The 22,547-nt window shown below is 44.4% G+C and overlaps 1 protein-coding gene across 1 annotated transcript in view; it reads left to right on the forward strand.

The window, feature by feature from the left end:
• TANC1 (tetratricopeptide repeat, ankyrin repeat and coiled-coil containing 1) overlaps positions 1–13,230 on the forward strand; it is a 212,023-nt gene extending 198,793 nt beyond the window's left edge. The window contains 5 exon segments of the mRNA XM_038421221.2: positions 2,742–2,874; positions 5,910–6,001; positions 8,135–8,281; positions 9,057–9,157; positions 10,417–13,230. Of these exon segments, the coding sequence (XP_038277149.2) occupies positions 2,742–2,874; positions 5,910–6,001; positions 8,135–8,281; positions 9,057–9,157; positions 10,417–11,851 (1,908 nt within the window). The 3' untranslated portion in view covers positions 11,852–13,230.
• The last annotated feature ends 9,317 nt before the right edge of the window (positions 13,231–22,547 follow it).

A 22,547-nucleotide genomic window follows, 5' to 3' on the forward strand; every position in this document is an offset into this window, starting at 1 on the left:
AGTACTGTCGTTGACATACTATATTAGACACTGTGTAATAAAAACATTGGTATTTCAGTATTTGCACATATACTTCTGAGTGTGGTTTATTAAATGACATAAACAAAAATTAAATAAGAAGTAAATATTTCCAACTAGCACATGCTGTGTGGGAACATAGCTGTTAGATTGTTTAAAAATAAATCTGTGTTTTCCTCTAACTGGTGTGTCTCTTGCATGTTAAAGTTCCAGTATTGCTACTTTTTTTTTTTTTCTAACTATATATTTTTGGAGGGCACAGGTGTTGCTGTATCACAATAGACAGTATACTCATGTCCAGAAGGCAGCAGGAGAGTGATGTAGGAGAGACATGTAAGCCCCAGGATGAGAGAAGCCTTATTCCCTTTAGAGGGAAGAAATTTTCAAATTTCTTCAAAGATTAATTAAAAGCACCTGAAGCCAGTCACCTGATAAAACCCCCCTGCTTCAAGCAGCCAGGAAAAGGAGTTGGAGTAGAATGGTTTGGTGTTGGAGCAGACAGCAGTTTGAAGGAGTTGGAGCAGAGGAGAGTTTGGAGAAGTGCTGTGGCTGGCTAGAAGACAAAGACCCTAGGTAAAGAGACACCCGGCTTGTGCAGAGAGAGGGCAGGAAACCCCACAAGCTGAAGAGCAGGAGAGGGAAGTAGCCCAGGGGAAGGAAGCACTAATTCAAGTGGTTTGCCACTATCCCTAGGGCCCCTGGGCTGGGACCTGGAGTAGAGGGTGGGCCCGGGTCCCTCCTTCTCCACCACCCTTCTCTGGGTTACTAGTGGGACAGTAGATATCCTAGTTCAGGGGCAGGAAACTGTGCCCTGAAACCCCCCTTCTTTTCCCCCCCTCCAAAAAAAAAAAAAAAAAAAAAAAAAAAAGGAAGCGCAGGACCCATCATAATCATGCTGGCAATTTGCCACACTATATTAATGAAAAACACTTAGTCCATATGTGCTGAAAATAGTGTGATGAAGCTCAGAAACATATAATTTACTTGGAACAGTTTTCCTGCTTAAATTACTTCAAAATCCTAGGAATTTCCAGTAGTAGGAAAGCAGTAGTAGCAGCACTCTGCCAGGAGGAGGACATTGACCAGAGTTTCCATTGCTGGCCTCTACATGCACCTCACCTCAGATCCAGAATTCCCATCCAAAAGCAACAAGAGGAAGAGAGAACTAGTCTTTAGACTCCCCAGTTTGGATGGTGACATTACATCTTGTGTGTGACTTAACATCTCCTGTGCTACCAAAGGTCCTTACTGTTATCTCTGGGACAAGACTGGTCACCAACTGGAGGAGCTCAAACTGCCAGTCAGTCTAGCAGACAGCTGCATCAGGAGTTACCATCTTCTTTCACCTTGTATGTCTGGGCCAAGGTGGCAGCCAACAGCATAGACTGTTGGAGGTAGTGGAACAGCTCATCCAGCAAACCAGCAGCGCCAGGACCTGGGGGCTGTGAATGGCAAGGATACTTAATGCCTCCCTTCAGGTTAAATCACTATCAGCTATACTTAAGAAAGCAGTTGTTAGGCTCCTTATTCAAGGAACTATATCGCTGTCCATTAACCACCTGGCTATTACTGTCATTTCTTGTACTTCCCACTTTTAAGAATGGTTATTGAGAAGTTAATGATGGGCCAATTCCAGTTACTCTTGGGTACCAGAAGTTTCTGATGCATTTATTTTGTTCAGCATTTGACACTTTTTTTTTACTCCTTTTACATTTCTGTTCATACCACTTTGTGTTTTAGTTTGTCTACACTGCATTTTAAAACTTGTGGTCCCAAGTCTCAGAGCTCAGATGGAGCATTATAGAACCAAAAACAGCAGTGTAGATGTTTGGGTTCAGGCTGCAGCTTGAGTTCTGAAACTCTCTCTCTCCTCCTGGGACTTCAGAGCCCAAGCTCCAGCTGCTATGTATATATAGCTGTTTATTTTAAGCCTGAGTTTGTAGATTCTGAGACTTCCTAATGTGGGCTTTAAAATGCAGTGTAGACATACCCTTAATTTATTAACTGCAGCATCAAACTGCTCCAGTGATAAGTAGTATAGAAATTAATAAATATTACTGCTTTAGTTTTCTTCAGTTAGTCCAAAAAGCCAATGTCTGTTATCACAAAAAATTGAAGCATATAATTAAACTTGGTCATTTTAAATAATCCATGACTAAGTGAATGTTACTTAAAAACGGCCTGTACGTTCTTTATTGTATTTGTATGTCATTCTTCCCCAAACACATCAGAACAAATTCTGGTACTAAAGTTTCACACTTGTCTTTTTAATGTCACAACATACTGTGACATGCTATCAAAACCTCTGTTAATTATCCTGAAGCCCATATGGTCTGTGCAGGGCTTCTCTATATTTTCATCCCAGTTTTATAATCTTGGACACTAGCACCCATATCAGTATTTTGAAGCTCATGATGTGAACAAATGGGAGAGTGAACATGCACTGTTGGGCTTATGGTGTCTTGTATATATTTTCTACCGACATGAAGACAGGATAAGATTATTATTCATCACTGAAGTTAATGCAGTAAAGTTAGGAATGTGTCTATTGCCTTTTCCTCCCTTCCCTTCTGGGGTCAAAAGACAAAAGAGAATTGAACTTATTTTAGATACTAACTTTATTTAATGGGGACTCCCAAGTAGGATTAAGAAGTGGCTTCACTATTCTGCCTCCAATACTGAAAGTTTTTAAAGGTTTTATCCAGTCTCCTTCCTTTTCCCAGGTGCAGTATTTAGTAGAGAAGGGTGCAGTGATTGAACACGTAGACTACAGTGGAATGCGTCCATTGGACAGAGCAATTGGATGTCGAAATACATCAGTAGTGGTCACACTACTTAGAAAAGGTGCCAAATTAGGTTAGTAAGCCCATCCTATATTGTCAAAGCACAATTTTTGTGTGTTGTTTTTGTTTAGAAGGGAAAGAATTGAATGTCTGCTATAGTGCAATGGTTGCCATTTTTCTAAAACAGGGTTTTAGAGAGTCTATCACATTCCTTTTGAATGGAAGTCTATAAAACATTATATACAAAAAACTACTTTAAAAAAACCTCTATTTAAGTTGCCAAATTAAGGACTCCAAAGTTAGAAAATGCCAGTTTTATGGTTACCCATGCAACTGTAATTGTGTCTCCTTGTGCATTGAATGCTGAACATAGTGAGCATTTAATTTAACAGACTGACTCAAAATGCTTACGCACAAGGGCAAGGGCTGAATTATTGTTACGTGGGCAACACTAATTCTGGTATTTCGAAATTTTTGAGTGCATGACTTTGCAACCTTAAGAATGTTCATTTAATGTAGATTTTTGTATGGAACTTTCTAGAGTTTTTTTAAAAGGAAAAAGGTAAACAAAAATTCTATGGCATCCAACTGTAAGAACCCCCATTATCATCAGGGTTCAAACTCTGAACCCTCAACACTGCAAGCCAAATTGCTGCCTCTTGAACTTCAGGATCTAAATATTTTAGCGTGCACATGCTCTCCCCCTTGCCTCCTTTACCTCTTTCCCCTGGAAATGAAGGGAGCTCTGTCCCCATGTGGTACCCCTTGAGACGAGCTGTGAGGGAGAATGAGCCACTTGTGGTAGGTGCGAAGTCTGGATGCAGTTCATAGTGTGGAGGAGACCGGGACTGGTTTGCTCTCTCCTTCTGCCACATGTTGCTGCCACAGGGGCATGGGCTACAAACTAGGTCCCACTAACTACATGTGATCTGACAGCTTTTGGGAATTCCCAGTGCAGTGTGTGTGCAACTGGTGATGCTGATTTGACAGCAGCATTGCAAATCCAACTTAGAATTTTTATATTCAGTTGTTGTTTTAGTGTGCTGCATTTTTCTCGGGAATGCAAACATGAGAAGGAAATGGTGATTTTTTTTAACAGTTTATATCTCAGCAAAAGCTGAATGGAATTTTATGGGAAAAATAAAAAGGCATTTATGTAGTCTGAGGGCATTCCTGCTACCAAAATAATGCTGCAAACAAGGGTGGTATGAGAGCTTCTCAAAGAAGATGATTCAAGAATAATTTGTAATGCAAGCTATTAGGCAACCTAAGTATAGGGGCTGTTATTAGCGCTGGCCTAAAAAGGGAATTTTCTGCCCCAGGGAAAATTTCAGAGTTTTTTGGGTGGTGTGGGGGATTTTTGGATTGTAAGGGGGTGTGGAAGGTAAATATCTAAATTTTTCACTAGACAGAAATTCTCAAAAATTCTGTTTTGGGCGAATTCTGTTTTTTTGGCTTACTGACTGCCCTACTGGAAGTTTGTCAATTTTACTCTCTCCCTGCAGGCAGAAAGTGAAATTGAGCCTTTCAGGCAGGCAGTTGGGGAGCTGTCATTTTGATTTTTTCCCAGCAGAAAACAGAAATTTTTGCATGGGAAAATTTCTAATTGTGGAAAAGGGGATTTTTCATTTTGAAATCACCTTCAGCCAGCCCGAATTGCTTCTAGCTTCTCTTCATAATGTTTTGGTTCTAATAAAAAATTCCACTTTCATAACTTTGGGACTTCCATTAATTTAAATAGCTGTATAATAGGTATTTAGCATATGAAAATCTTTTCCAGATGTTAACTCACTGCATAGCTCAAGAGCTAGGTGATCAAATCACTTTGGACATTTCTTTTCAGGTGATAGCCACATGTCTTAAAGCCAATGAATCTGTACCAGGCTTGCTGGTCCAGTTGCATGAAATATATGTAGTGTGTTAAGCAACAATCATTTTTTTTGTTCCCACTTCTGTATTTCCCTTCTTAACGCTTTGAACCTTGGCTATAGCAGGAAGCTGTAGAGCCTCAAGAAAGCAAACTGGTACTAATGGCCAAGAAGGGGCTTTTCCCTTTAATACATACAGAAGACATGATGGTATGGTAAAGATTTTATCCACATTTATTTGGAATAGGGCCATTACATACTAGTGGCTAGACATGAATTATGAAGTCATCCCAAAAGGTTACCAATAAAGCTGTTTATACCACACCGTAGGAGAATGTTCTGAAAAACTACTTTAGAACTGTTTCAGAGGTTATTTAAAATTGTATTGATATTATTTTTAATCTTCCATCTGTGAAACCAGATGCCTTAGTTACCAGGACTGTGCATTTAGGATTCGGAGGATAGAAATAATTTTTAGAGGTTTCTAAAATTACAATCTAAAATAGCTTTTGTATACACGCCTACTGTTCTGATTTTAAAGTCCCATATCTCACTATCTACTAGGATGGGCTAGAATCAAAAACCTTATATCTCTGTTATAGGGAGAGGTGAGATTACTGGCCTTCTAATGACATAAAGGCCCTGTTTTTAGCCCTCATGGATTAAGGCATGAAATCCAGAACTGATCATATTCAATCCTTGACTCATGAGATGTTTATCTTTTCTGAGGAGAAATTCCATGTTTGGGTTTGGTGTTAAATTACAGTTGTTTGAAAATGCTCAAAGATTTGGAATATTAACAGTTCTGGGGGCAACGAATTAGAGGGCAGAGTGCAGGTGAAGTTGTCAGATGCATGAGGAATGCAATTAATTAATGGCTCTAATTTATCCTGTGTTCAACAGTTAATTATGTGGCTATCATTACTGTGTGTTTTTGTATGTGATTGCTACTGAGTCTGGGGCACCTTTAAACCACAGTTCAGGAAAGCATCCTTATTTAGGACTGCACTTAAACACATGCTTCAGCACTTTCCTGAAGTGGGACCTAAAGCAGGGCAAACACACTTTGAACCATTAATACAAGGCTTCTGTATGTATAAACATTTCTACAATCATTCATCACTTGTGAAATATCCACTGAACTTTTTGAGTGTGAAACTATGTTGGAAACAAACCCTTAGGTTTTTTCTAGTAATATCAGAAATGTCCTTTAAAAAATATTTAACATTTTAACTTGCAGGAAATGCAGCGTGGGCAATGGCCACTTCTAAACCTGATATTCTGATTATTCTACTGCAGAAGTTGATGGAAGAAGGAAACATAATGTACAAAGTAGGTAGATTCTTAATTTCATTGCTAACTGTGAATGTTGTCAGTGTGCTATTACTCAAAGGTAGGTAATGATTGTTAAAACACCTGCTGCTTTTTCTTTAAGAAAGTATTGTTAATAAGGTATATGCAACACCCTTCCCTCATGTTGTGGGGCATGGGAACCAAGGAGCTTTGAGAGTAAATATCCTTCTCCTGTAAGAGAGAAATTGATTGGGAACACTCAGATCTTGGAAAAAAATGGATAAGAGGATTTGACCTGGATTCCTTTACTATGCATCAAGTTGTTCATTGAAATATTGGTAATATTTAGTTATTCCTTAAGATGGCAGGAAGTTAATGTGAAGATATCCTATTGAATTAGGTAAGAACAAGGTACATAAAGCATCAAGCATATCCTTTTGTTGGGATACTTCTCTGTATGTCATTTGTTTAAATATGAATTGAACAAACTGTAGCATGTTTGATAAATGCTTTTCGCTGGAGAGGTATTCCTTCACAAGAACTGGATTGGAAATATCTTAAGTTGTGCGACATTCTTTCTGTATTTCGTTTATGTAAGATAGCTTCCATGGGTATTACATGAGCATCACTCAAAGGCGATTTTAGCCATGGGATTTGAAATCCAGTGGGTCACTCCGTGGAAGGACTGCAAACATCTGCCCCTTTATGTTTATTGCTACTCTGCATCTGCAAAAGCCAGAAAAAAATGTGAGAGGCTCCTTATGACCTAAATTAGTGTATTTCAAACCCATTTTATTTTTATATATTTTCAGGGGTTGTTATTTTAAAGGTGTAACTGATCCTAGGGGAAGGGCTGATCTTGTGTTTTTTAATTTTTGTATTTGTATTTGTTTTACTGAGTTGTGTTGTGTTTTGTGCACTATGGCCTAAGCCTAGTGAACTCAAACTCAAAGCTTCATTGGTATACAGTGTTCATGGCTAAGAGTTCTTTCCCTGATGCCTTCATGAGGCTGTAGTAGCATATATTTAGAGCAGTTACATTAGTCTTCCCTGCTCCTTTAATTGCTTTCCTTATAGCCTAAATTACCAAAAGTGATGGTTTTGGGGCACCCAACTTGAGGCATCTTAAAAGAGCTTGATTTTCAGAAAGAATTGAGTGCACAGTCTCTGAAAATCAGGTCCCGATCAAGTATCTCAAGTTGGGCGCCTAAAAATTGATGTACCCACAATCACTAGTCTCTTTTGAAAATGTAGGCCTATTTTTATAAATAGACACACCATGAGAGAACTTGTAAAACAAGTTTATTATTTAGTCTAACCCAAAGTACAAAGCAAAGGTTTATTAAAACAAGAAATTAACTATAAAATATTTTTAAAAAAGAAAAATACTTCAGTTTTATTAATTAAAACCATTGCTAGCCCTTATCTAAATTCTGTTTCTGTAAGAAGTGTTAGCAGCATCTTCTCACAGACATTTATCTAACCACATACATGTTCTCTGAATGTCTTTTGGATTCTTTTTTAGAATTTCCAATACTTTGAAATTTTTTGGTAGTTGCTGGAGAAGGTTAGCTTCACTTTTCAATCTCTCTTAGGCAATTCAAGATGTCCCCGCTTCCCTCCCCCTGCAATTCCTTCCCGCCACCCCCCAGCAAATCACACAGCAGCAAGACATCTTTATCATTTCACTTCCAGCTCCTAAATGAATTCGGGAGGTGTTGGAATCTACATTTGTATGTTGCTCTGGATATAGGCTGTCCTTTCTCTGAGTTTATCCTGAGATTTTATCGGTAGGAACCACTCTAATAAAAGGTGTGGCTTAAAGGCATCTTCTGGCCTTTAGAGTTTTGCTGTTTAGACTTTAAGCCAATTGTTCAATTGCCCTTTGTAAAACTGTTCAACATCAAATACCAGACCAAGAAGTTGTGTTATCAACAAGACCTTACGCGTCTGAAGAACTCTGCTTTGGCACCAGTTGTACATAATTTAAATGTAAATATTTGAGTAACTATCCCTGTTTTGAAAAAAAATATATACTTATTTGTAAATACAAAATTTATAAAAATAGATTCCATTTGAAGAGCATCTGTTTAGCAAATGTCAAATAGGAATTATTAATACTGAGGAATTTACAAATCCAACTTCTAAAGCTCTTGTGTTCTAAACCTATAGAAAGGGAAGATGAAAGAAGCAGCTCAGCGATATCAGTATGCCTTAAGGAAGTTTCCTCGGGAAGGGTTTGGAGAAGAAATGAAAGCTTTCAATGAACTAAGAGTTTCCCTATATTTAAATCTGTCACGGTGTCGCAGAAAAACAAATGTAAGTTCTTATTGCTGATCTGTTGCTCATGTACTTGGAATACTGAAAACCTCAATGAAGCTCAAACCCCATAGATGTATAAATGGCTAGTATGCTGTCCTTGCACCATGATGCTCTTGTGATTCTTGCTCTTCCTGCTGAGGTAAAGAAGGGGCAGGAAAAGCTACCACTGGGAGGATGTACAGAATACTAGCATGAAGTGAGGGACAAGGAGAGAGGGGAAAACCGTACAGGTGGGCAGATTACCTGTTACTCCAGAAGTGATTGCTAGTGTCATGGGTCACTGCACATGTAAGTGGTGGGACCCCTTCCTTCCCAACCTCTAGTACTAGTAAACTCCTTATCCACAGTTATTTCAGCCATTATCTACTGATTTTGTGCCCTATGTTGCCACAACCAATGGGACTCTTCATGAAGTAAAGTAGTACTCAGGGCTTGTCTACATGGGCGAAATTGACCAACATAGCTTTTATTCTGGAATAGAGTGTTGACACGGGGCTATAACAGAATAGTTATTCTGGAATAGGTATGCTGGACAACTTCCCTGTGTAGACAAGCCTTAGGGGTGGCAGAATAAGGTCCATCTTGATCCCCCTTTTTTTTTTAAACCCTCCAACTTTCCTTTTGCCAATTTAAATAGTGCTGTCTGAAGTGGCTAGGCTATGGGAGCTCTTGAGATTGTTTCTGGTAGTGTCTGCAACTAACGTGCATGTAACATTTAAAAAATATTTAAATGTCACTGTATACATTGAAAATATAATTGCTATTAAATTAGGACTTTGGCATGGCAGAAGAGTTTGCTACCAAGGCACTTGATCTGAAACCCAAATCCTATGAAGCCTATTATGCTAGAGCAAGAGCCAAGAGAAACAGCAGGTACTGTCTGTGACTGTCTATACACACAGATCTTTGTTTCATAACCTTTTTAAGCAGCTAATTTTCAGGTAAATTTAAGGTGCTTTAAGTTAGATATACTTGCAAATTCTTTGTTCCCTTTTCTTCTTTTCCGTTTGTATTTATTAATTTTGTTGGGAGTTAAGTGAATTTAATGCAAGTGAAAGGTGCTAGGTAGGCAGCATATTAAACAGTTGTTTCTGGAATTCCTGATGACACTTGTTTAAATAATGATGGTCAGAGTGAGTAAATGCCTAGTTTTGGTATCTACCTTTTTATAAATGACTGTAAATTAAGCTGTATTCCCTTCTATCCTAGCCTTTTCCATAGACCAAAAGCCCTCTGTGGGGTTTGGCTTGGTGTTGCAAGCCCACCCCCGGACTGAGCCAGCAGTAATCCATCGGCATTCCTTGCAGGATACCAAAACTAGCTAACTGGATGGGTCAGCAGTAAAACCCTGGAACTATTATAGGTGACAGAATGTCAGAGAAAAAGAAGCTGAAGTTGAATGAGCAGCAGTCCAAGGTGTAAGAAAGAGCAGGGCAGGTGTCAGCTGTTGGAAGTACTCCTGAGGACATTCTGCAAAAAAAAAATTTTTAAATCTGTGCACAATATTTTAAAATTCTGCAAATGTTATTTGTCAAATAAATGTGGAAACTCCAGCATGGCATTGAGAAGCCCAGGCCACTGGCCGCACAGAGGTGGGAGATCACTGTGTGCAGGTGTGTCTCTCTTCCTCCCCCCCCACCGGGAGATGGACTCAACAGTGAGGCTGCACTCAAACCTGATACAACACAAGAACTGGGATTGCCCCAGAAACAGCCCAGGGCCCTGCCCCTCCATGCCAGGTGCACCAGGTGTGGGCAGGAAGGCTCAGCAAGGCAGGATCCAAGTGTGGAGGGACTTAGTGTGGGGCTATCTGGGTGTGGGTTGAGAGGATTCTGTGAGGGGCAATTTGGGTGTGGGCGGTGGATCTGGGTGCGGGGACGATCTGGATACACAGGGGCTTGCTGGGGGGTTCTGAGGATTCCCTAATTTCCTACCACGACCACATCCCAGTAGTACTGATAAAAGACAATAGATCAAAGGACTGCCTTGATGGGTAATAGAGATGACAGCCAGTACATAATAGTGGAAGTTTAATTGCCCAAAGTTGTATTATTTTTTTTTCTTTTAGAGGGACAAGGTGAGTGAAGGGTTCTTTTGGAAGTTTACTTTTATTTATTTTTTCCTTTACACAGACAGTTTCTTACAGCTCTTGCTGACCTACGTGAAGCCATAAAATTGTGCCCCAGTAATCAAGAAATCAAAAGGCTCCTAGCTAGAGTAGAAGAGGAGTGCAAACAGTTTCAGAGAACACAGCAACAAAAGCAGCAGTGTCCACAGCCAGCGCAGCAGAATGACTCTGACAATGAGGAGGTTCTTGTCCAAGGAGTGAATGATCATTTCAATCTTGAAGAGAGAAAAGAAGAATTTCCACACCATGATGACCCCTTTTCATCTTCACAGAGGCTGCAGCGTTCCCAGACAGCTTCTCCCTACAGCAGAACCCTTCAAGAAGGCCTTCAGCAGAAAGCCAGACCCATGTCCCCCCAGAAAAAAAACGGGAGTAAATATCTGAGAGAACCAGGGTTGATCATGCAACCTACAAAGCAAGCACAGATTGTAAAAACTAATCAGCATTTGAACTCCATTCAGCCTGGATCAAGAACTGGAGCTACACTGTGTAGTGCAAAAATACAGTCTCCTTTTCAGCATCTTTCCCCAAATGCTATGCCAATCCGACACCCTGGAAATCTAACCAATAAAAGTCAGCATTTAGATGGGCCAAACATTTCAGCATCTGGAAGCATTCCTACAGGTTTTAGCTCTGAACTGTACCATGGAAAGTTAGCATCCAACCAGTGTCCCCATTTACAGGATGGTGAGAATCTGTCTTCTCACTCTTTCACAAGCAAGGCCAAAACCACTGATCGGCTTACTGTCCTTGCACTTTCAGTCAGGGAGAAAGCAGCTCCAATTCAAGGAATTCAAATGAATTGCAGTGAAGCAAGGCAGCAAGGCTCTGTAACTAGTGTCATCTCTTCTGGCTCTCCATCTAGCAGCATCATCATTTCCAGCTCAACCAATAGTTTAACTTCAAGCAGCAGCTTTTCAGATAGCGTGAAAGGGTTAGGGCCAGATGTTCGAATCAAGGAAAATAAAGTTAGTCAAGTTCAGAGCAGTACGACTGAACACAGACCTCGGAATACACCATTTATGGGGATCATGGATAAGACAGCAAGGTTCCAGCAGCAGAGTAATCAAACCAATCGCACTTGGCATTGTCAGACATCTGAAGGGTTACTAACAGATGCTTTTGGTGGGTTTGTTCAATCTTCAAACTGTGAGCAATTCTCTGCCAGACAGACATGTGGTTACAGTAATCAGACTAAAACTTCTTCTCCTGCTATTGCCCTGGGAGAAAATATCCAAAATGGAATGCAGCCTAAAGAACTTGAGGAGCTCAAGTGCCAAATGCCTGCCCACTGTCAAGATACCAGGACATCTAAAACTGTTCCTCATTTGTATCCAGATGCTATATCTGAACAGCAGTCTCACGTTAATAAGGAAGGTCATCTAAGTCCTGTCACTTCTGCAAAACCAAAGCGATCATTCATAGAGTCTAATGTATGAATATATCATTTTATGTAATAATAAACTGGTTGTAAAACTTAGCACATAACAGCATATTGATTACTTATGTTAATCACTACTATAGCGCTATTTCATCATAGAATATTGTTTCTGCCTAACATATTGATTATCTGGCCACTTTTCTAATTATGAGTAAGTTATCCGTGTTGGCCAGTATTATTCATAGAAATATGGGATACAACCACTTTCTTAAGAAGCTATACATACCACCATGGAACAAGAACATTAACTGGAATGTCAAATGTAACTAGAAATGCATTTACATGGTTAGCGAAGATTGTGAATGCACCAAATTGGGACTTTGAAAGAGGAAAAATAATTTACTTTTCCTTATATTCCATCCTTATTGTAAGACTTGTAACATTTTCCTCTTATATAGGGCTTTAATCTTGGCTTCTGATCGTATTAAGTCATTATTTGCTTAACAATTATAACTATGCCTCCTTCTAGTACTTAAAATGCTTGATTCCAACAAAGTTAAGAGGGTAAAATACACAGTAGGTAACATCCAGATCTGTACATGACTGTTTTCTTATTAAAAAAAATATATATAGTATTTTTTCATTAGTTTTCTAGAGAGATTTAATTGGGATGCATGATGTAAATTTAGGAACTTTAAGTCACTTGTATATGAGTAAACTTTAAGCAGCTATGTTTTGACATGTAAATATGATATTTTTAATTACTGCAAGAAACCAAGTAAAATCCAGTAAATTACAGCAACAGATTTGCATGCATTTTTTTAAAAAGCTTCAACCATACTGGTTATTGCACTGAATATTATTATATTATGGCATGTTAACAGTATACCAGTAACTGCACTTTATATAGTTTACCTAAAACATCTTTGAGGTGCTACCTTAATACAAAATGATGTATTGTACATTCACAAAGAAGAGGTACAGGAATGAAATACTTTATAGAAAAAATTTTATAGGAAGCCTGATGTATTATTTTGAGACTATTAAGATGAAAATTTGAGGAAAAGGGTAGATGTGCATTTGCTTTGTAGGATGGGGTTGAAATTTTTTTTTCCAGAGCTTGAGAGGAAAAAGGTTCTATATTTGCAAGAATGTTTTCAAAATGAATAGTTGTAATGACATTCCTCTATGTAATAAAGGTTTGTGTTGTACAAGTTGGAATTTTCAACTTTTATTCCCATGTACAGTATATATGCACATTGTAAAACAACCTTACACATTTTTACAAATTCCTTAGGAGTTTGCATTATTACACCCTAGCTTATTTATTGTTTACTGTTTCTTTGATATTTGTACAAGTCTTGTTCTCTTCTTCTATAGTTCTTTTTGCACTGCTACTGTATTTTTCCTTATGAAATAAAGACTATTAATATAGTGGGTTGAGAGGTGCACTCTTATTTTGTGTATTGCAGTACTGGTATAAAACCACCGACAGATGCACAGAAATTAAATTGATGGGTATGTAGTACATTTATAGAAAAGGGTCTGTTAGTAACTGCATTATATGATTCTCCCTACCCCGCATTTTTTCTCCAAGGTTTGTATAGCTTCATCAGTATCTTCCGAGGGTAAATACTGATGACTGAGAACTGGAGAATATGCAGGATGATCTTTTGATGGTGAAAGACTTGTCTTGATTGCCATCAGCTTCTCCAGTACAGTAGAACCTCAAAGCTACGAAGACCAGAGTTACGGACTGATGGTCAACCAGACACCAGGGGGATCCAAAAGTAAGCTATCAGGCAGCCGTGGAGACGACAAACCCCCAAACAAAAAAACCAGCAAATTCTGCACTGTACTGTGCCTGTATTGCATCTTAAAGGTAGGCACATCTGGGCTGCCTGTTGCCACCCACCTCCATGCACCAGGCAGCCACTTACACGTAGTAGGTGGTGAATGCTGTTTTCCCCTCTCCCTTCCCACTAGCTGGGAGGGGGACAAGCTTTCAAACTCAGTGCTGGGAAAGAAACTTCACGAACTGCTACTGAAACCTGGCCTGGAGTGTAAGCTGCTGGAGCTGGAGCTCCTGCCTGCACACTGTGCTCTGGAGGAGCAGCTCAGTTGTAAAGGGCCTGCACCATGCGCCAACTGACACTGCGGTGCCTTAGTGTGCCTCACTCATCACCCTTGCAGCCAGAGGGCTAGAACCAGCTGCCTGTATCCACCCCCACTGCAAAGCTGTGAGCCCCCACTTCAATCAGTTTGCCCTGAGGAGCATCCCATAATGGCTTGTTCAGAGTTATGAACAGTCAGAGTTATGAACAACCTCCATTTTCCTGAAGTGTCTGTAACTCTTGAGATTCTACTGCACCACATCTGTCTAGCCTGAAAATATCAGTCCTCAAACAGGAGGCCTAGAACTCTGACTTCATCCTCAGGTGATTAGCTGCCGTTGTAGAGCCAAGCATGCCTTCTTGGAATCACGGCAGAAGCAAGTGAACTGCCTGCTCTGTCAGAGAGATCAAAAGATGCTCTCAAGGCATGCTTGTTCCTAGCTCTCCAACTAGATAGAGGAACTTCTCTTTATTTTCCAGAATATATTAGACCCTGGAGACTACTATGGCCAATGAGTAGGAATATCTGGTTAAATAGCTCAAATTTTATTTGCTTCAAGGACTTGTCAGAGGTCAGCAAATTATGGCCCACGGGCCCCTCCTGCCTGGCCCGAGATCCTGGCCTGGGAGGCTAGTCCCCGGCCCCTCCCCTGCCGCACTGCAGGTGCAAAGCTTTGGGTGACTGGGCAGCGCAGTTGCAGAGCTGAGGCCTGACCCGTTCTCCAGGCAGAGCAGTAAGGGGGCAGGGGAGTTGGATAGAGGGCAGGGAGTTCAGGGGTGTGGTTGGGTAAGGAATGTGGAATGGGGTGGGGCGGGCAGAGTGCAGGGAACAGGGAGTTTGGATGGGGCAGGAGCCCTGGTGGGGCTGTCAGGGGGAAGGGGGTCAGGGAACAGTGGGGGTTGGATGGGGCTGGAGTCCCGGGTGAGAAGTGGGGGGGTTGGATAGGAGGTGGGGGCCAGGCCATGCCTGGCTGTTTGGGGAGAGACAGCCTCCCCTAACCGGCCCTCCATACAATTTTAGAAACCCAATGTGGCCCTCAAGCCAAAACGTTTGCCTGCCCCTGACTTGTTTACACAGATAAATTATAATGGTGTATAAGATCGGGGTGAATTTAATGTGCTGTAACTGCATCAGTAAAAATCAGTGTGTGGACATTCCTATTTTGATACGAAAGTCTTTTTCCAGTTTACCGTATGTTGTTTTAGAAGTAGTTTAAGCTAAACTGCAAAAGGCAACTATTAATCTAGAGTAAGGGTGTGTCTATGTCATCCACGTTACAGCACGGCCATGGCAGCACTGTGATGTGGGCAGTGTAGAGACACTTTATCGCTGGGGGAGAGCTCTCCTGGTGATTTAAAAATAACACCCCTAACAAGCAGTGAAGCACTGTCTATACTGGCGCTTTTCAGCGCTAAAACTTTTGTTGCTCATGGGGGTTTCTTCACACCTGAATGACAAAAGTTTTAGCGCTGAAAGTGGCAGTATAGACACAGCCTAAGAGTCTTTGTATAGGGGAGTTATAACTGCATAGTTTAACTTAAAGTGCTGTAGTTATACTGGTATAATTATCCTTGAAAAATCTCCTTTGTAGGCAAGCCCTAAATTAGAATAGGTCTTTCAGTCCAAAGCATCAAGCTGCCTCGATTATTTATGTCCTAGAACAAAGGTTTGACTGAACTGAATTTACTTCCACCAGCCAAAACCAGCGAGTGAACCAGATGCCAGGTGCTGATAAAATAAGTCAAACCACCCTTTAAGACCTGATAAAAATGACGACAACTAACTGAAGGGGGGTTCCAAAGAGGATGGAGCTAGGCTGTTCTCAGTGGTGGCAGATGACACAACAAGGAGCAATGGTCTCAAGTTGCAGTGGGATAGGTCTAGGTTGGATATTAGGAAACACTATTTCACTAGGAGGGTGGTGAAGCACTGGAATGGGTTACTTAGGGAGGTGGTGGAATCTTCATCCTTAGAGGTTTTTAAGGCCCCGGCTTGACAAAGCCCTGGCTGGGATGATTTAGTTGAGCTTGGTCCTGCTTTGAGCAGGGGTTTGGACTAGATGACCTCCTGAGGTCTCTCCCAACCCTAATCTTCTATGATTCTATTAATCAGATTTTTACAAAAGCAGAGCCACTCAGACATTCCTCAGCTGTCTCAGATCAACAACAACTGTTAAGGTGGGTTGCTGTTTCCTTTCCTTGAAGATGTCAGAATTTTCAGACTTTCCTTGACAAAGATACCAAAGAAATGTGTAATACTGCCATCATCCTGCTGCCAGAAGCTAAGGGGTTCTGGGGTCACTCAGAGGGGAAGAGGAGGCATTCTTATAGAGAAGAGACAGACTTCCAATGTTCATCTTCTCTAGCTTTGTCAGGGTCAGGAAACATTGCTGAACTTGGGAAATTAGGTGACGAAGGTCTAGCCAATATTGCAGGAGACGTTTTAGGAGAAGACTTTCTATGACATTACAGGTATCTTGTTCTTCATCCCTTGCTCTTGCTGAAGATGTAGTGGAAAAGCAGGTGAGGTGAGGGTTGGGAGTGAGTAATCCCTCAAAAACCCTGGGATGTGAAAAACAAAACAAAACAAAGATTAAATCCTTACGGAGCCCAGATGACTATTCTTGGACGTCTGTCAATGGGTCTGACTGAGACTATGCTGAGCCAATTGATTGGGAGCCACCCTCTTCATTTGCAAAAAGGGAGCACATGTGGACTGAGGTACATTTGGCAGCACTGCTACACAAGCTAAGTGTGTCATTTTCCCAGAGCTCTTCTCTAGTGTCTTGCTCAACAGTGCCTCCTGCATAAGGAGACTTTATTCAAGGGAAGTATCTACATCCCATACAAGTTTTAGCAGAATAACATTTGAGGCAGTAGAAAGATGCAGCAACCTCTCAGAAGGAAATGTATAGGAGCAAGATATACACTTCTTAAACCCCTTTTCTCTGAAGGGTTCGCCATAGGGGTGGAGTAGAACTACCCTACTCTAGTCAAACGAAACAAAAGATTTTTATTTAAATAACACGTTCTCTCTCCATCACTTGAATTAACTATATATTTTAAAAGGGGGGGGGGGGGAAGAAGGTGATATTTAACCTGACTGTGCAGATCAAAAAGGAAAAGAAAAAGTGGGAGCACGTACTGCCCTATTGAGATCCTCAGTCCAGCATGCGTCGGACATATGTACTCCTAAAGGATGAGTGGTTTCAGATAGGAATGTAAAAGTTTAACCGCTAAGCACTGGAAGCAGGCCTAAGACTCCATTGCTGGCCTAGGCCCAGGGCTCTGCTGCTGCCCTGTGTCGGGAATCCTGGCTGCTGGCCCCTGCACGGAGCTGTCAACGGGGGTGCTGCAGAACCCTGAGTTTCCTGCCTATGTGAATTCCTCAAGGGTTAACCATTTGAAAACATTTTAATAGATTACACAGTTACTATTTTTAAACCCTACTTACATCCTTAGTTTGAAAGGTGATGGGGTTGCACATTGAAGCATGTAATTCTCCTACAGCATGAGTATGGAGGGCACTGATTCTCCTCTAATTCATAGCCATTTAAATAATTAATTGCAATTAAATTACACTCCTAATTTACAGTAGAGGTAAGGGAGATTTTTTTTTAAAATCAGGCTCACAGTTTATGGTGCATTTGTGGGGGAAGGGGGTAGAGAAGCTTATGAGGCACCCTGGCGGGGGGTAGGATGGGATGTTTAAGTGCTACATGGTGGTTGCTTTGTGGTGTCATTGGCATACAGTAGAATAGCATTACTTCCAGTCGTAGGCTGACGTACTGTATCTGAAAAAGGGGTGGAATTTTTCACATTAAAAAAATGTGAAGAGGCAAGAGGGGGCTAGACTATGCCTCCTAAAACCAGCAACCTCACAGTTGCAACCTTCCTCTATGGAAATGAGGTCAATTCCCTCGCTGAGGCCCTTGTGTCCTCCGACCCTGCAGCGACCACTCCTGGCGAGCAACTAACTGGCCAATGCTGTGAAGAAACACCCCTGGAGAAGGCTGTGAGGCGTTGTAGTCCAGTTATACCGGAGTGGGGGAGAGAGACACCAGGTAGACCAGGGCACTTTCCTTCCTCCCGGGGCAGCTGGGGACTAGCCTCTTGCTCAAGGTGAGGCCAGAGCCGGAGACCGCGCCAGGGCGCGGGAAATTCAAAAGTCAGGGGGTGTGAAGCAGAGGGGCTGGGGCCAGAGCCACCCCGGCAAGGCTTTGAATTCAATGGCTCCAAAGGGCGGGGGCCGCCGTGGAGGACGCGCCCGGGCTGCAGGGAGCCACGCTGTGGTTTTAGGGGGGCCAGAGCCACAGCGCCCCGTGGGACAGACGGACCAAGGACCCCCCCCCACACGCCCTGTAGGGCGGAAGCTCTGCCGGGGGCCCAGTGGCTGAATCCAAGGCCCCCCCCGCGGAGACGGTACAGCGGGGCGGGGGGCGCAGAAAGGAAGCGGGCGAGAGCCCAGGACTGGCCCCAAGGCTAATGCCGGGAGCAGCGGCCCCTTGGCCAGAAACCCGCCGGGTTACGGACACCCTGTTTCCCAGCCGCGTCCCCGTTTGTTTGCCTCAGAGGCCGGGGGCGCCGGACAGGCTGAGCGGCGCGGCGCTCCAGGGCAGCGTGGCCCGCCCGCGCCTCAGCCAGGCGCCTGGGCCCCGGGGGGCGGCGCGGCGGCCGCCGCTGCGACCGGACCCGCCCCCCCAAGCTGCTGGGCCCGGGTCCCGGCTTGGCGCCTGCTCAGCGCCTCCGGCTGCGACCCAGCGATGCGGTGCCAGCACCGGGCGAGGCGCCCAGTGTACGGCGCCATAGGTCGGGGCCCAAAAAGAGGCCGGGGGGGGGGGGCAGCTGTCACAAGCCCAAGGCGCAACGTCTCCGCGAGCCGCTGGGGGGGGGGGGGGGCCGCGGCCTGGCGCTGTGGTTTGCAGGGGCGGCACCGGCGCACTCGGGTTCCGCCCCCACCCCTCCGATCATGGTGGATTAACCCCCCCCCCACCACACACACGGCGCCGACCCCCCCCCTCCCCCAACTTTTGCGTGCAGTGTGTTGGAGTCAGAGCAGTGCCGCGGGCCCAGGGCCGGGGGGGGCAAGAAGTTCCTGGTTGCCTGGCACAGTGCCAAGGCGGGTGGGGGGGGGCACAGCATGCAGCTCTGCGGGGGAATTGAGCTGGGCCAGATTTGTGGGGGCAACGGAGCATGGTAATGGGGGCACGTAGGCCTGGCCCCGCTCCACCCTGCCCAGGGCAAGGGCACTGTATACACACTGGCCCTTGCCCCTTCCCCTTGGGGGGGGGCCCATGCCCTGCCACGCAGCCCCTGACTCCCGATACCCCACAGCCCTCACACACCACAGCCACCCTATTACTGCCCAATGCACTTATAGCCCACCACAACTACACAGCACCCCACTCCGACCCCCCCCCCACGGCCCAGCCTCCCAGCACTCGGACACACACACCCCGGCCCCTTCACTGTGAGCCGGCTGCATAACTTGCAGCCAGTTTGTTTCCAGACCGTGCCTAGGAAACATTTTTACACGCTCGTGCTTCACTTCCTCACCCTCGTGTCCTGCCCCAACACAAATGGTGGGACCTCCTGCCACCGTTAGAGGGCGAGGAACCCTGGTGGGCCAGCCTAGACTCTACCCTGCTCCCAAGGCCTGCCAGGATATCAGTTGGAGGCTCCTTTATGGGGCCGTGAGCATGGGTGTGTATTTGGCGGTTTACACCTGCCCCATCTGCATTGCAAAGGAGACCCTGGCACACATTTATTTGGAGTGCGCCAGGTTGCAGCCCCTGTTCTGGCTCCTCACAAACATTTTTGTTATGTTTCTGGCTACAATTTCCCCCTCACCTCCTTATCTATACACTCCCTATCCGTGGCCCCACAAAGCCACGTGACCTCCTGGCTAAAATGGCCATCTATAAAACCAAGGAGAGGAGGTTGGCCAGTGGAGACTTCTATGACTATGGGGCCTATTTCCGATCCTCCGTCCGTTCACGCTTTCGGGCAGAGTTCCTCTGAGCGGCGTCCACTGACTCCCTCAACATCTTCGAGGAGCAGTGGGCGCTGTCTGGGGTTCTCTACTCGATCTCCCCGTCACATTCCCTTTGTTTGACGCTTTGACAGCACTCCTGGTCCTGTTATTTTATTAGTTGTCCCCTGAAATCACTTGGCTTCCAGGTGCTGTGAATCCCTTAGGCTGGGGGTAAGGGGGACCCTTTAGCAGTGGGCGGGCTTCTGGCCGCCTACTTCCTGGATCCCAATAGGATTCCAACACACAGACCTCCCCCCCTACCCCCAAGAGACCCCTCACTGGCCAGCAGCCCCCCCCCCCCCACGCACACACACATCTCCAGAGACCCACTCCCTGGCTTCACTCACCAGCCCTGCTAGAAGATGACTGTGGCAGGCTGAGCTGGCAGCCCGTCCGCAGCAGGTCCAGTGCCAGGGCAGGGAATCACGCCGGTGTCTCAGGAGTGTCGCCAATAGTCAGGGTCTGTCCCCCTGCTGAACAGACTCCCTCAGGACTCCACTTGCCTGGAGATAGGATGTCCTTACATCCCCATTTGGCCGGGACAGTTCCCTTTTTCAGCTCTGTCCTGGCCCTCCTTTTTTGACAAAAAAGCGGGCCTTTATCCTGTTTGCTCTTGCCAACTGATCAGTTGTCAAGATCCAATGCCCAAACAAGTCCGGTGCGCCCCCCTCACGGGAATGGAAGGAATGTGGGTGTGGTGGGTGGCTAGCAGTGGTGTGGGGAGGGTGTCAGCCCCAGCTCCTGGCAGCAGTGCAGGGAGCTGGTGCAAGGGATGGGTCAGCCCCTGTCCTGGCAGCAGCATGCGGAGCTTGGGGAGGGGGGGAAATCAGCCCCTAACTGTGGCATGGAGAGCTGTTGGGGAGGGGGTCAGCCCATGATGGATTTAGAGTTAGTGTGGCTCTGTGCTCAGCTTCATATTTGGGGCCCCTCCTTAGGACCCAGCCAAGAAAAAGAACACTGTTACCCCCTCCTTCCCCCCGGTTTTTCATTCTTTTTTTCTTCATCCTCCTCCTATAAGTAATAGCAAGTAAATGAAAATAAAGTGAGGTACCTTGATTGTTCTTGTAGTCTAACATTTTTCCACAGACCACTTGGAAATTGCTGAGGGTCTCAGCGGACCACTTAATGATCTTTCCAAATATTATTTGTACTGTTATCCAAAGCGCTTTACAGTAATTAGCTAAGAACACTTTATAAAAAAAAAAATGTAAAAAAACTTTGGGGTGTGGGGGACTGGCCAGGACTTGGAGGGGGCTCAGGGTTGCGGCAGGAGGTTGGAGTGTAGAGTGCTTACCAGGGGCAGCTCCCATTTCGTGCGAGGGGTGCAGGAGTCAGGGAGGGCAGGGGGGTGCAGGGTCTGGGAGGGAGTTAGGATGGGGCTCAGGACTGGGGCAGGAGGTTGGGGTGTGCAGCGCTTATCTTGGGCAGTTCCTGTTTGGTGCGATGGGTGCAGGGGGGAATGTAGGGGGGTGCAGGAGCTCCCATTTGGTGCTCAGGGTGGGGATGGGGGGTGCAGGAGCCAGGGAATGGGGGGGCTGGATATGTGTGGAGGTGCAGGAGTCAGGGCTGGGGTCGTAGGGGTTTTTTGAGGGGAGTGCAGGAGTCAGGGCTGGGGGTGTGGGCAATTGTAAACCCAGTACTGCTGGAGAGAATGGGAGCTGTGTGCTAGTGGTGAATGGGGGAATGGTTAGAAGAGGGTGCAGGGAAGGAGTTGGTGGGGATGTCTTGTCTACGGGAGGGGGGGGGTATTAAAACTAGATGACCTCCTGAGGTCCCTTCCAACCCTGATATTCTATGATTCTATGAACTGGGCACGGGGAAATTTGGGGATGGGGCTTGGGAGCTGGGCACAGGCAAGGGAAGGGGGGTGGGGCTTGGGAAGGGTAAGGAATTGCCAGTGGCAAGGGTGAGAGCTGTGTGCAGAGAGGGACTTTGTATGTATTATAGTTTTTTGAGAGGGGCTAGGAAGAGTTATGTACGAAATACCAGGAATTTTTTGTATCTATATGTAGAAATGTGTATACAGTGTTGTAACGAGGTTGGGCCCAGGACAATAGAGACAAGGTGGGTAAGATGATACCTTTTATTAGCCTAACTTCTGTTAGAGAGAAGCTTTTGAGTTTACAGGGAGCTCTTCTTCAGGTCTGGGCACTAATACCAGGTGGAACAGATTGTTTAACGGAAGTAGTTAACAGATTACAGATTGTTGTAATAAACCATACACCCAGTGTTTCATTCAGTCCATACTTTTTCATATCTAGCAAAGTTTTGAATTTAAGCTCCAGGCTCCTCTTTTGGAGTACACAGGTTTCCTTTAAGAATGAGGACTGAGACATCAGTGATCTCTTAAGGAAAAGTGTTTACCGACCGGTGATACAATGTTTTTGTCTTTTATCATATTTCTGTGTTAGTTATTTGGAAACATAGTGATCATCTCCAGTCACCCACATAGTTGCTTTAGTGCACTGCATACAGTGTTGTGATGGACCCATGGATCTTGAAAGGTGTGTTGTGGGAGGTGTTGATCATCGTAGCCATGGAGATGTGGCTATAGGTTTTGCATTTGTTGTTCTGGCAGTGTCTGCTCCCGCTTTGAGTTAGTGTGT

Source organism: Dermochelys coriacea, chromosome 11 (assembly GCF_009764565.3).
Source record: "Dermochelys coriacea isolate rDerCor1 chromosome 11, rDerCor1.pri.v4, whole genome shotgun sequence".
In the NCBI taxonomy this organism is placed as follows: domain Eukaryota; kingdom Metazoa; phylum Chordata; order Testudines; family Dermochelyidae; genus Dermochelys; species Dermochelys coriacea.